At 46.6% G+C, this 14,467-nt stretch overlaps 4 protein-coding genes across 4 annotated transcripts; 2 read left to right on the forward strand and 2 right to left on the reverse strand.

Annotated features, from left to right (window-relative positions):
- Nucleotides 1-247: 247 nt before the first annotated feature.
- Nucleotides 248-5,415, reverse strand: PHALS_10081 (kinesin-like protein; the record flags this gene model as incomplete). Its single annotated transcript, XM_024725440.1, has 4 exons — nucleotides 248-516; nucleotides 577-633; nucleotides 689-763; nucleotides 825-5,415. 4 exons carry the CDS (start codon nucleotides 5,413-5,415, stop codon nucleotides 248-250), a joined length of 4,992 nt encoding a protein of 1,663 aa, XP_024576217.1.
- PHALS_15406 (uncharacterized protein) lies at nucleotides 5,415-5,904 on the reverse strand. The gene has a single exon (XM_024725441.2). The coding sequence runs from the start codon at nucleotides 5,784-5,786 to the stop codon at nucleotides 5,481-5,483; it is 306 nt and encodes a 101-aa protein (XP_024576218.1). The 5' UTR covers nucleotides 5,787-5,904; the 3' UTR covers nucleotides 5,415-5,480.
- On the forward strand, nucleotides 5,904-7,477 carry PHALS_10082 (peptidyl-prolyl cis-trans isomerase; the record flags this gene model as incomplete). The annotated part of the gene is made up of 3 exons (XM_024725442.1): nucleotides 5,904-6,018; nucleotides 6,094-6,233; nucleotides 6,296-7,477. The coding sequence occupies 3 exons, from the start codon at nucleotides 5,904-5,906 to the stop codon at nucleotides 7,475-7,477; spliced, it is 1,437 nt and encodes a 478-aa protein (XP_024576219.1).
- A 141-nt stretch (nucleotides 7,478-7,618) lies between these two features.
- Nucleotides 7,619-13,024, forward strand: PHALS_10083 (dna-directed rna polymerase i subunit rpa1; the record flags this gene model as incomplete). The annotated part of the gene is made up of 2 exons (XM_024725443.1): nucleotides 7,619-12,058; nucleotides 12,128-13,024. The coding sequence occupies 2 exons, from the start codon at nucleotides 7,619-7,621 to the stop codon at nucleotides 13,022-13,024; spliced, it is 5,337 nt and encodes a 1,778-aa protein (XP_024576220.1).
- Nucleotides 13,025-14,467: the final 1,443 nt, after the last annotated feature.

The following is a 14,467-nucleotide window of genomic DNA, read 5'->3' on the forward strand; positions in this document are numbered from 1 at the left end:
TTTAATCATATAAACTTTTTATTGTGATTTAAAGAAATCTAGGGAAAATTTATCTGTTAAATTTATCCCGGTAATACATGTAAATCGGTGACTTACGCTGTACGATCATTTAGGGCCCCACATGTTACTGCTGGACACATCCATTGGTAGATAGAGAGCTTTATATAGTCATGACACAAAGGATTTTGAATAAACTCGATTTGCAAAACGGTCTCATGCGTCACCAATCTGATAATTCTATCACGCGTCATTTCCTTTGACTTGCTTTATCATTGACGTCAATTTCATCGAAATCGTCCTCGTAATCGGTTTCGTCATCACAGCAAACAGCTTTGACGTTTGTATCAGTTTGGAAAAATTTAACAGGATTTGCAGTGCAATGTTCGGATTCGGGATCCGGGACTTGAGGTGTAATCACGTATTTAGGTAAAGTGTCTGTGAGATTTTTGCGAACCTCAATCCACTCAGCCAATTTGACAATCATTGCATCGCTCCATACTACAGTATCCATGGCACCTTCACATCAAGCAAGTCAGAAAAATGCATCTGGGAATGACGCGGAGCTTGTACACGCACCAGTAGCAGAGGCATATAGCGTGGCAAATTCATCTCGAAACTTATCTACTTGAGACTCTACTTAAGCAAAAATCAAAATCTCCTTTTTCGGCACCAGTCATTTTCAACAAACCTTGATATCTTTCTAACTGGTCATGCAGCTCACTGAGCTCGTCCTCCTTCAAATTCATCCGGTCTGTCACCCACACTAAAAATATCAAAGGTTACAATTGAAAGCTACAAACACACTGCGACAGCCTGCACTTAACCGTAGCCGTCGCGAATTCGCTCAATTTCCTGGTCCTTTTCATTTGTTTCAGCGAAAAGCTGCTCTTCCTTCTGCCGAGCTGAGTCCCGCTCATCCGTGACTATCTGAAGCTGAAGCTGCAAGTCTTCTTCGGTCTCTTCAAATTCCTTCAGCCTTTGCAAGGACTCAAACAAGGCATGATCTGCTTTCTGTGCCTTCTCATTACTTTCAGCAAGTTCGTGTTTTAGACTACAAAGCTTTGCTTCCAACTTTTCAAGTTCAGCCAACCGACGGAGGTCATTTGTCTGAGCTTCCAATAAAAGTCTTTGATATTCTCGTCCTGCTGCGTCCAATTCAGCCGTATACCTTTTGCCATTGGCGTCAGTAGCAGCACCGCCAATTGCATGACACTGTGCCTGGAGCTGGGTTTCTGCTGCTTCGGCTCGTCGCTTCCAGCTGATAAGCTCTGCTTCTGAAGCTGCAAAATGATCCAGTGCGTGTTTAAGCTCCTGCTTTACAAGATCGCTCTCATTCTGCAAGACTTTGAAAGCAGCTTTGCTCTCCACTGTCCGAATGTTTGCCTGTGCATCTGCTTCAGCCTCTTTTCGAATGAGTGCAGCACGCGTTTGCTGCAAAAGAGCATATTGTTGCTGTCCAAAAGCTTGTTGATCGTTATAGCGCAACTCGGCAGCTGACAGTGCACGATGTTGTTCATCGAGCTGTACACGAACCGACATCAGCTCAATATTTAGTTCGGCAACGCAAGACTGCCCTTTCTGCTGGGTTGTGTCTTGTTCGTGCTTCTTATCAGACAATTGTGCGCACAATTTGTCCACTAACTCCTCAAGTTGCTTCTTAGTCTGTTGCAAGAGTTCATGCGCACGCTTTTGCTCTCCATTTTGAATCAACAGCGTCTGTAACAGATCTTCTCTCTCAGTCATATGTGCTTGCAAGGTATCCAATTGACGCTTAGACTCCCCTGCTCGATTAAAAGCCTGCGTAAGCTCACTTTGGAGCGCATCTCCGCGCGTTTTTTCTTGATCAGCACGTTGATTTGCAGACTTTGATTTAGCATTAAGGCACGCATATTGCTCTTGCATCTCGCGTTCTCTGTCCTTCCAGACAGCGCTCGCCAACCTTAACTTGGCCAGTTCTTCACCATAGCTTTCAAGCTGCGCATGCTTTTCACTCTCTGCAACCTTTGCTTGATCATACGATGCTTGTGCCTCCTGTAGCACTAGCAAAGATGTCTGACGAAGCTGGTTGACTAGTGCGCGAGCATTCGATGCCTTTCTCTCGAGTCTTTTTGCCAGCAAGTTACTCTCTAGTGCTCGCCGTCCATATACCTCACACTGCAACGCTGCGTATTGATGCCATTGGACACACGTAAGCTGCAGGAAACGACCAACTCTGTTCCCTTCAGCCTGAGCCTTGTCCACTGCTAAAGCGATTGAGACGACTCCAGTGGCGTCCGTGTTTGCAACATACTCGCCCAAGATGCGCCAGTCATCAGAATTATTTGTTAAGCTTATGGCAACGCGAATACGAGAGACCCAACCGTTTTGGAAAGAATCCAATTGATGTTTGTGCACCTCAGCTTCCGTGTCGATTTTTGAGCCCGCGGCTCGCTCTTGGTTCCCCGCCTTCATGTTTTGTATCACATGATCCATCGCTGCCAATGCAAAGTATCCTAAAAATCTTATGGTATCTACAGATTCTTTGCCTGCTAAAATGTTAAGCGTTGTTGCCGCGATTGATACGCCAGTAGCATTCTCAGCGCTTTGTGGCTGGCACTGATACCAAGCTTGCACATAGTTCAAAATCGATGACAAATATTCTGCTCGTTCAGTCTTGGTGGAAAGCTGTGCGTAGTCGCGCTGTTTCGCTGAAATTGCGTTACATGCGAAACCTGTATTATGCATGACAGCCGAGATCACATCGTGCAAAAACCGCACCGGTGGTCTGTTAAAGAGTTTAAAAGGGATCACATTAGTTTTCAGCAAGTCCTGCCAAGACATCACGTAGCCCAAAAGCTTGTACGTCAATTCATTTAATCCTGCTACTTCCTCAAGTTGGCCTCGAGCCTGTGCCGCCTGAAGACCAGTCATGCTTGCCAAAATAAATGTTGAAGCTGGTAGTGAGGCCACTTCACTCCCCTGTGTCGTATTTTGTGTATTTGTGAAAAAGCCAGGTCTTCTATCAAATTGAACTGTTCCACCTCGTACAGAAATCGACTCAAAAACACGAGGTAGCTCAAAATCAATCACAAGCGAGGGTGTTGCATCTTGTGTGTCTGCAATCCAGCACTCAACTCCATTCAGACGAGCAAATTTGGCGTCTTGAGATTTTGAAGAGGCTGTAAGACATCTGTCTGGCAGCGACCACGATTCCAGACCCAGCGCCGCAACTTCGCCATCCCCGACACATTCGAGGACGGTACAGTCCTTAATCTTATCACTCTTTATTTCTTCGCAGATTTTCGAAAAGGCTAAAAGTGTAATTTTAACTTCATCCCAGCGTGCAGCTACTACTTGTAATGATTTACTGTGCTGGTCCGCAAAGCGAACAAAATATTGAATGATTGAGGAGAAGTCAAATATACGCTGGCGATCGCGCGTGATAGATTGAACAAGAGCCGACCGTTGAGTACGAACGAGAGCCAAAGTGATAGAAAGACCACGCTCACGTTCTTCGAGTTGCTGTTCTTCTTCCTTTGCAGTATTTGCTGCTTGAGCTGCAAATGATACCATCTTTTCAGCAGAAATGTTTTTTACGGAACTTTTCTCAGCTTGCATCTGCGCGTGAAGTGACTTCAAACGCAACAACTCAATAGTCATCGTGTTGATTAATGTACTGCGATCATTAACAAGCCGATTCTCCAATAAATGCAACTTTTCACATTCATCATTAACATTCTGCAACTTGCTGCCCATTTGACTTGCAATCATGTGTGCAGCCGACGCAGTTGTTGTGTCTTCCCGATGATCGCAAATGAGGTTGTTGGTAGCTTTTGTGGTATCTGGAATCAGACCACATCGTCGTGCCCATAAGTCGGCGTCTTTGTGAAGGGAATCTCGAAATATGTAAATAAGAGTGCGCAAGTCTTTGGCTTCATCTTCCATAATTTTCATTTTCTGAGCAGTCTCAAGCCATTGCATAACCACCAAACTTGCCCCGGCGTCAGCTACTACGCAATTGGGGTCGTCAACATCGCGAAGGGCACGCATCATAAGCTCAAGATCACCCTTTTCTTCAAGCAATCGCCACTTTTTTGTTCGTTCATCTCGAATGCACTGATCAGCCTGAGCACGTTCTCGAGCACGTTTCTTGCGCTCCACTTCGTGCTGTTTGGAGAGCTTTGCTTTGTCCTCCCAAGTTTGAAGCCTTACACGGTCCATCTCTTGAATCTGCTTCTCATACATCGCTACGATTTTATCCTTTTCCTGAGGGTCAAGACCAAGAGTAGCTCCCATTTGCTCTTGAAGTTTTTGCTTAAGCGCTGCAATTTCGTTATTGAGCTGCGAAATCTGCGATGATGCTTCATTTTTCTTGGCATTCACCTTAATACTCTTGGCGCGACTAGCGTACTTAAGCGTACTCAGCGTCTCTGCGAAATTAATACTGGCGGGCGAAAGCGTTGCAAGCATCGAGCAGAGACTATTGCCACCGAGGGATTCCTGCAGCACACGCGTCAGCTTCGAGTTTCGGTATGGAATGAACACCTTCTTGCTGGCTCGAGAGGCCTCGACGAGAGCGTTAATGACGTTGCCTAATGCACTAAGCGACTTGTTAATGTTCGCTCCTTCGCGAAGCCGATCACCTTGTGCACCCGTCGACGCAGCGCGCTCCGAACCAGCAAGATCCACAAGATTTATCTTTGCAAAAACACTCTTTGTCTCATCTTCAGCATCCTTCTGATGAATCTTTATCGTAAATATCGAGTGCGACCGAGAGCTTTCGGAATTCATTTGCGTGTATCCCACTGTTCTTGATTGTGCTCCTAGCGCAATGAGTTCCACAATCTCTTCTTGCGTTTCTACAACTCGCTCCTGAAGATTTTTCACGTATATTCCAAGCACAGAGTGCTCCTTGATTTCCAAGCCACCTTTCTTCTTCTTATTGTTGCCGTTAGAATTGAGCAAATCGTAAACGATTTCGTTATGAATTTCAAAATACGAACATTCTACAAGAAAGCGCTTGTTGGAGTTTTTGACCAAATCTTTGGCAATGCGATCAAAAATGGCACGATTAACTCGTGGAATCAGACCTTCCAGATTCTCTAATCCTCCTGTCACACCTGTCATACTAAAAGACTTGCCACTCCCTGTCTGTCCATAGGCAAAAATTGTACCGTTGTATCCTCCGAAAGCTCGATCCAATAGTGGCAAACCTATATCTTCAAAAATCAATTCTTGCTTCGAGTCGCAACCATAAACGAAGTCAAAGCCGAATTCATGCTGTTCTGTGGGGTTTTCGATATTTGTGAGCACAGCTGAGCCATTTGAACCACACGTAAAGCACGAGACTGCCTGCTCACGATTCTCATGCTCGTTCATAGGCCGACATCGCACGGCTACACGAATGTTCTCAGCCTCCTTTTCTTCCGCCTTCATATTGCCTTTTTGTCACCAATCAATGCCTAATAGTACAGTTGACTTAAGATATATGTCGGACGTTACTAACTGTAAACAATGCCGCTACGAAGAGTCACCGAAAAACAGTGTATTTGTCTGATCATACAGAAATCAACGTGGGTTAGCATTATACATAACCAGGTCGACAGAGTTGCGGTAGGTCTTTCGCGAACCACTCGAGCTTGCTGTGTCCCACTTTTGCAGACTTGCGTCTTAACAGTGGTCATAGAGGAAGCGGTTGGCATTGTTATCGTGTTGTGAAAGCTCGTAGCGATCTGTGAGGTCATGTACAAAAATGTGCGCTTTACTTTATAAGCGTGACTTCCTTCAACATTAAAATTCGAGAACATTCGGGCTAGACAAGTAGAACCTGCGAAAACTGATTTCGAGGCTAGATCTTCGCGAACGTACCACGGTGGATACTCTCTCACGTTTCAACACTTTCGTTTGGCTGACTAATTCACACGATGAGCGACCCAGCAATGAGAGAGCCTGTGGATCTGTCAGGAGATGGCGGCGTACTCAAGGAAACATATTTTGAGGGCTCGGGCGAGTGTCCACCCGCTGGTGACGAGATTCGCGGTGCGTAGATATTACTTATATTGAGACCAAGACATAAGTTTGGCCTTGAAAGCTAATGAAATCATGCTTGCTTAGCCCACTACACTGGCACGTTACTAGACGGCACTAAGTTTGATAGCTCGCGCGACCGCGACTCGGAATTTAAGTTTGTTTTGGGTAAGGGCAATGTGATAAAGGCGTGGGACTTGGCTTTTGCCTCGATGAGAGTCGGCGAGGTATGACGTGGCATCAAACCATTGAAATTATCTTCGTGATTATATATGTGACTTTGTTGCAGAAAGCGATGCTAACTTGCAAACCTGAATACGCCTATGGCGCGAATGGCAGCCCGCCCAAGATCCCCGCAAACGCAACCTTAAAATTTGATGTAGAACTCCTTGGCTTCAGCCCAAAGGCCAAGGAAATGTGGGAAATGGACACCGCGGAGAAGGTCGATCAGGCCACAAAGCTTAAAGCCATGGGTACAGAGCAGTTTAAGGCGAAGCAGTTTGGCATTGCGGCCTCCACGTACAATGATGCTGCGTCGTTTATGGAAGACATGTACGATGTTGCTGATGAGGACAAAAAAATTATGAAAGATTTGCAGACCACGTGTTATTTGAATGCTGCTATGGCGTATCTAAAGGTGGAAAACTATGCAGAGGCCGTATCTGTAGCTACAAAGGCTCTAAGCAATGATCCCACCAATGTCAAGGCACTATTTCGTCGTGGTGTAGGTCGTATGTATACCAACGATCTGGACCGTGCAAAGGAGGACTTGTTGGCTGCTGGCAAATTGGATCCATCTAACCGTGATGTGCGTCGAGAGATCGATGTTTTGAAGAGAAAAATGAAGGAGACACGTGAGAAAGAAAAAATGGTCTTTGGCGGGCTATTTGGTAAAGTATCCATGTATGAGGATAAGTCGGTTATTGAGGCAGAGCCGTCGTTGGACCCAAGTAATCCGAAAGTGTTTTTCGATATCAAAATTGGAGAGGAGGATGCTGGGAAAGTGGTGATGCAGTTATTCAGGGATATTTGCCCCAAAACCGTTGAGAATTTCCGTGCATTATGCACAGGGGAGAAAGGCAACTGCTCGGCGGGCCAGCCACTGCATTACAAAGGCAGTACTTTCCACCGCGTAATTAAGAGCTTCATGCTTCAGGGTGGTGATTTTACGTGCGGTGACGGCACGGGCGGCGAAAGCATTTATGGCGAAAAGTTTCCGGATGAAAACTTTCGTCTCAAGCATTCGGAACCAGGCTTGCTTTCCATGGCAAACGCTGGGCCTGGCACCAATGGGTCGCAATTCTTTATCACAACTGTGCCCACGCCGCATTTGGACGGTAAGCATGTAGTGTTTGGTAAGGTTGTGGAAGGAATGGATGTCGTGAAACGCATTGAAGGCCTAGATACTGATGAGGGCGACAAGCCGACGCAGCCTGTCGTTATCGCTGACTGTGGCATGTGTGAGGCGTAAATTTCGAGTCAGACTTAACTAGTTATTTTGTTTTTAACTAGTTAAATAATAATTGGTCGAAATTTCTTACGGCCTTTGACAACCAACAATTGCAGCAGTTGTTCCCATTGAGACAATCACTCTTTAGCACTCATCACCGTTATGGACTCCGCCACAGATCAGACGATTCTCCGCCATGAGGTCACGGAGGTTGCTTTTGGCTTCTATAGTGACGCTGAAATTCGCGACTTGAGTGTGAAGCAGATTACCAGCCGCTTGAGCTTTGACTCGCTAAACAATCCTGTCGTGGGTGGCCTTTACGACCCGGCTTTGGGTCCCGTAGACTTTAATATGATCTGTCCAACCTGTCACCAAACGCAGAAGGAATGTCCTGGCCACCTTGGCCACATCGAGCTGCCTGTGCCTGTTTATAACCCTGTGCTCTTTAGCCAGTTGCTTACTTTGCTAAAACGCAAGTGCTTTACATGCCATAAATTTCGCGTGGCCAGTGCATGCTCACGTGTTGTACGCGTCAAGATCTTGCTTATAGATAATGGCTATGAGGATGATGCAGCACAGCTGGGCGAGCTGCTTGAGCAGCGAAATGGTGTCGAGGACGAGCCTCCTCAGCGCACTTTTCAGCGCCAGCAAGCAATACTAGACGAATACGAGCGCCTGGCTCTCTCTAAATCTCGCAGTGACAATGGTAAGGTACAGCTGCTGTGCCCATTGCCCCGTGCCGCCGAAGTTTCTCGCGAGAAGCTTGCTACTGAATTTTTGAAGAACAAGACAGGTAAATGTGAGAATTGCGGTGCCATTTCTCCCACAATCAGGCAGGATTCTTCGGCTAAAATTTTTCTGAAAGAACTTAGCGCGCGCTCTCGTAAAAGTAATCAGTCAAAAAATCTCACGATGACCTCTGCGTTAGACACAATTCATGGTTTTGTATCGAGAACGGACAGCGTTGACGTGAATGATAATGATTCCGAGTCTGAGATGGAGGACGATGACGACGAGTTTGTGAATATTGAGGAATCTTTGTCGCAAAGCAAGTTCTTGCCTCCTCTTGAGGTGCAATCGCAGCTGCAGTTAATGTGGCAGAATGAGGATGGTCTTATGGAGCTGCTTTATGGTGACCGCGACATCGCCAACGGCCGTGTTTCTGGTCGCAAATCATATGGATGGCGCAAATTTTTTCTAAATGTCATTCCTGTTGCACCCTCGCGATTCCGGCCGCCTGTTTTTATGGGCGACAAGCAATTCGAGCATGCCCAGAACACGCATTTGTCGAAAATTTTGTCTTATAGTGAAAGTATTGTTCAGGGTGATTATTATACGCGCCATGCCTCAACAACATCGGAGGAGGATGACGTCGATAAAGAGCAGCAGCTGAATCTCTCGCGTAAGCTTGCACTGTGGACGGAGTTGCAGAATGCCGTGAATCTTCTTGTGGATAGCAGCAAAGGCAAACCTGGGACTGACGTTGCGCAAGGTATCAAACAAATTATTGAAAAAAAGGAAGGACTTTTTCGCAAGCATATGATGGGCAAGCGCGTCAACTATGCTGCTCGTTCTGTTATATCGCCTGATCCGTACATTGGTACAAGCCAGATTGGTGTGCCGCTTCGTTTCGCTAAAACTCTCACGTATCCTCAGCCCGTGACACCATGGAATGTTAAAGAAATGCGTCAACTCGTGATAAATGGACCAGACGTTCATCCTGGTGCGAACTTTGTAGAAAGCGAAAATGGCCGTTTGATTGACCTTAGCAAGCGCACACCACACCAGCGTGAGGCTATCAGCAAGACGTTGCTCACACGCTCAGCAAGTGCCCAGGGCACTAGCAAGAATCGAGTGAAGCGCGTTTGGCGCCATTTGATGACTGGAGACGTTGTACTTATGAATCGTCAACCAACCTTACACAAGCCTAGTATCATGGCCCATACGACGCGTGTTCTTACGAACCCCAAGATGCAGACTATTCGCATGCACTACGCCAACTGTAACACTTTCAACGCGGATTTTGATGGCGATGAGATGAACATGCACTTTCCCCAAAACGAGCTGGCGCGTTCTGAGGCGTACAACATTGCTGCAAATGATAATCAGTATATCGTGCCGACAGATGGTTCACCGTTGCGTGGTCTGATCCAGGATCACGTTGACTCAGGTGTGAAGTTGACTCAGCGAGACACGTTTCTGACCAAGGATATGTATATGCAGCTTCTGTACAACGCCTGGGCTAGTATGGAAGACGCTGGTGCGGAGAAGGCACACGTCGAGACCATACCACCCGCTATACTCAAACCGAAGCAGCTCTGGACGGGCAAGCAGGTGATCACCTCTGTACTAAAGTTACTTACGAAGGGTTTACCGCCATTAAACCTGGACAGCAAGGCTAAGATTAAAGGTGAATTATACGGTTCTGCAAACAATGAGCACGTTGTGACCTTTCGCGATGGCGAGCTACTGCAGGGTGTTCTGGATAAGAGTCAGTTTGGGGCAAGTATGTACGGTATGGTTCACGCATGTTATGAAGTCTATGGCGCCCGTATTGCCGCCGATTTTCTATCAGCGCTTGGTCGATTGCTTACTTGCTACCTGCAATATGCTGGACATACCTGTGCGCTGGAGGATTTGACATTGAATCCACTTGCTGAAAAATGCCGTCGCAAGCTTGTCAAGGAATCCGAAGCTATGGGTGAGGAGGCTTACGCCGAATTTGCTGGTCTCTTTGAGCTTCTCGCGAAAAAACGAGCTGATGAAAAGAATGGCAAGAAACGCCGTATGAACGAGGAAGAGCGCTCAAGAATTCGAGATCGTATGCAAACACTGCTCTCTGGGCCTGGCGCTGTCAACAACACGAAAGCTCTGGATGCTCATATGATGGGCTGTGTGCACGGATCAAATAGTGATATTATTAAGAAATGTTTGCCTTCGGGTCAGTCAAAAGCGTTTCCAAAAAACAATTTTTCGCTTATGGTACTGACTGGTGCCAAGGGCTCCATGGTAAACCACTCGCAAATCTCGTGTGGCCTAGGTCAGCAGGCCCTCGAAGGCCGTCGTGTCCCTATTCTATGCAGTGGTCGTTCGCTACCTTCGTTTGAGCCGTTTGATCCTGCTCCGCGCGCTGGTGGTTACGTTACAGATCGATTCCTGACCGGTTTACGTCCCCAGGAGTACTATCACCATTGTATGGCCGGCCGTGAGGGCCTTGTCGACACGGCCGTAAAGACAAGTCGTAGTGGTTATCTTCAGCGTTGTCTAATTAAGCACCTTGAAGATCTTAACGTCAGTTACGACCACACTGTGCGCAACAGCGACGGTAGCGTAATTCAGTTTCTGTATGGTGAAGACGGCATTGATCCGGTGCAAGGTGCCATGCTGTCAGGAAATGATGCGCAATTTGATTTTCAAGCAATGAATCACCGCAGCATATCCCACAAGTACGGTATTAATGCAAACTTTTTCAATGATACTAAGCTAGACATTATGAAGCCGTTGAGTATGCACAAGGAGATTCGTGAGATTAAAGAAAACAGATCGTCAAAGCTGAAGCCTGGTGTGAAGGTGATGGTCCGCCGACTAAAACAAGGTGAAAAAAAGTGGAAACGCGGTAATATTGAATTAGGCTATCATGTTGCCGAAATCGTAGCGGTTGGTGCGGATACTGAGGATTGGCGTGAGCAAAAATATGACGTCAGGTACTTGGACACTGGCCTGAAGGTATTCGGCGTTCCTCGAACTGCGAAGTTTAAGACAAGCAGACCGACAAAATCCACTCGAGCCATGTCTGGTCGAGTGGACATAATTAAAGTGCTGCTGGAGGAGCCGGTGATGCAGAGTCTGCCGCTAAATGAGCATGTAGGATTGGTTTCGGAGCGTATTCAGGATAAATTGCGTAGCTATAACGCTCGTAATCCGTCTAATCGCCTATATTTGAAGTTGAGCAAGAAGGACAAAAAATCGAGGAAGAGAAAGCATACTGCAAATGGTGGGGTTGACAGGGATGTCATGCAGTCGAAGCACACTGTGAGTCCGGATGCTTTCCAGCTACTTGTCTGGGTGAATTATTTACGCAGTATGTGTGCACCTGGGGAAAACGTTGGCATTCTTGCTGCTCAGGGTATTGGCGAACCATCGACGCAGATGACGCTCAATACGTTCCATCTTGCGGGTCACGGTGCTGCTAATGTAACGCTAGGCATTCCACGCCTGCGTGAAATCATCATGACTGCTAGTCAACAGATGTCCACTCCTATGATGACAATTCCTCTTCGCGACGATGTCGAGTCGTCGCGTGCGCAGGTGGTAGAGCAGCATCTAAATCAGGTCGTTCTTTTCGAACTTTTGAGAAATGCTGGCGGTATATGTGTCAAGGACCAGTTTAACTGCAGCGAAAATGGTATTTTATGGGTACGCGACTACCATATTCGCCTGACATTTTTTCCTTTTAAAGAGATAAAGCGCGTATTTGGACTAAGTGCGGACCAGGTGTTCGACTCTGTCGGTCGGACTTTTGTCAGCAAGCTGCTATATTCAATATCTCAAGAATTGAAAAAAAGTGGTGTTACTGTTTCTACCGCGGCAGAAAAGTACAACGTAAAGACTTTTTCAGATGTTACTCTCAAGCACATAAATGAAGACGATGATGATGATGACGATGAACAGGGCACGCTTCGTTTTGGTAGCCGTGGAGAAGTTCAGGGCTACGGTGAGATGGATGAAGAAGATGAAATCATCCGAAATACACAATTGGAGGAAGAGTCGGACATCGATTCTGATAATGAGACTTTAGGCAACAAGAAGAGCCCCAATTCTTCAGTTTTGGATGATATTTCCGTGAAGTCTTTATCGAAGACCCAGACGAAAGCAATATCTGCTGATGACATGCAGTCTCTGGACGTTCCGAACAGCGTGCGCAAAAATCCGTCCTTTGTCTTTTGCGGACGCAATTCCAAGCAAAACTTTGTTGAGCTGCACCTTCGTTTTCCGACGCAATCTAAAGCGCTGCTGATGGTACCGCTTGTCGAGAAAGTGGCTAAGCAGGTGCTGGTGCGGTACTGCCCGGGTATTTTGCGGTGTTATCTAATCAATCAGCGCGTTGGTGAGTCGCAGGAGGAGAAGCCCTGCCTTCAGACCGAGGGTCTTAATTTTCAGGAGATTTGGGGGTTTGACGAGCTTTTGGATGTCAATAACCTCGTCACTAACGACATATACAAAGTATTGCAGACGTTCGGTGTCGAGGCTGCTCGCGCAAGCATTTCTAAGCAAATCATGGACGTTTTTGGCGTTTATGGTATCAGCGTTGATCCCCGTCACCTCAGCTTGCTTGCCGACTATATGACTGCACAAGGTGACTACATGCCACTTAACCGAATGGGTATAAATTATAAAGGCTCACCTTTGCAGCAAATTACGTTTGAAACGTCCATGAAGTTTCTATCCCAGGCTGCTTTAAGTGGTTTAGTGGATAGATTAGAGAGTCCGTCCGCTCGTCTAGTGTTAGGCCAGCCACCTCACCTAGGAACGGGCAGCTTCTCGCTTTTGCAACCAATTTCATTGTAGACACCACTTTTTCATGTGCAAGTCGAAGAAGAGCGTGTCAAACAAATTTCTGTATATGTAATACAGATTTAGCAAGTATAATTATATCTTATCGCTCCTTTGACAGATAGTAATAATTGTTCCTACTCTGGAATCTACTCTGATGTTTAGACCGACGTGTCTTCTCCATCTGAAATGAATTGCGCGAGCCAGTCACTTTGTGGAGAGCATATCAATGACTCCATGTTCAAATTATTAAGGTTCCCCTGGGTTTAACCTCAGTGTACACAAGGTTTTATACATCAGGTTCATTGATTTTACTTCTGCATGTACAGGTTTTATACATATAACCTGTAGGAGTTTCAGTAGTTTCACCATCATGTAGGTGTTTAGAAACGATAATCTCAATTACGATTTTACCGCATTTCTATCAAATCCTCCTCTCAGGCACAAATGTACGTGCTGGTTTGGCGCTGTCTCGGATAGCCTATTTGCAGCGGGGCTGTCGTAGCAAAACGCTTAAGGAGGCGTACTTTAGACCTTTCGATCTTTACAAGAACCGAGTATGAGTTAGCGGATCGCAATGCTTCAAGAGTGATTTTTGCCTTCCCAAGGCTTATCGACTCTTCGATTTAAATTCCAAACTGATTTTTATTTTATTTTTATTTTTATCCTAATGTCAAAAGTTTAGATTTTCCTAAACATACTAAATATATATAGTCAATCTAATACATGAATAACTACTGGCTACCTAGCCCCGATCCGTATTCTTGTTTGGGTGTGTGGTTCCATAATGCACATCTCGTGTGACACACACACCTGTTATTAGGGTTCGTGTAACCCCGTTACACCCTCCCCCACTAAGATTGAGAACATTTGCAGTTCTAATCTATTGTTGCCTCAACGAGGCTCGCGTGTCCGTTAGACACTGCAACTCAATTTGTTGGAGTTTAACAACTTCCTTGCTCAATGAGCCCTGTGACCACGACACAAAAACCATCAAGTGTCGCTGGTTCTGACAGCGAGCACGGGCAGAGCCCAACTTCGCCCCCCGTCCCCCGCACGCGGTGCCATGTCGGACAGTGCGTCCGCTGTACCGGGGGATGTATATCCTAGGCCCGATGAGCACAAACGTCGCGCTCCGCGCACGCTTTCAGTGCCGAGTGGCCTCGTTGAGAATGTTGTCGCATATGAGTCTGACACCGCTTTTCCCGCATGGGATGACGAGAAAAGCGAGCTGCACAAGCAGCAGGATACGAGCTCTGCTCGCGCCTTGTGGACCCCATGTCCGTTCCCTGACTTCTCGTCAACTGAGGAACGTGGTTTAATCACCAATGTCCTCGACGGGGAACAGAGGCGGCAGCTTGAAGCTGCACATAGGGCGGCTCTAAAGTGCGCCCATCCACGGTCGGTCATTGACCCTCGTGTGGAATATGGCTTCTGCCCTGCGGATCCCGCTTTGAA

This window comes from Plasmopara halstedii, assembly GCF_900000015.1.
Source record: "Plasmopara halstedii genome assembly, contig: Scaffold_444, whole genome shotgun sequence".
Classification (NCBI taxonomy): domain Eukaryota; phylum Oomycota; class Peronosporomycetes; order Peronosporales; family Peronosporaceae; genus Plasmopara; species Plasmopara halstedii.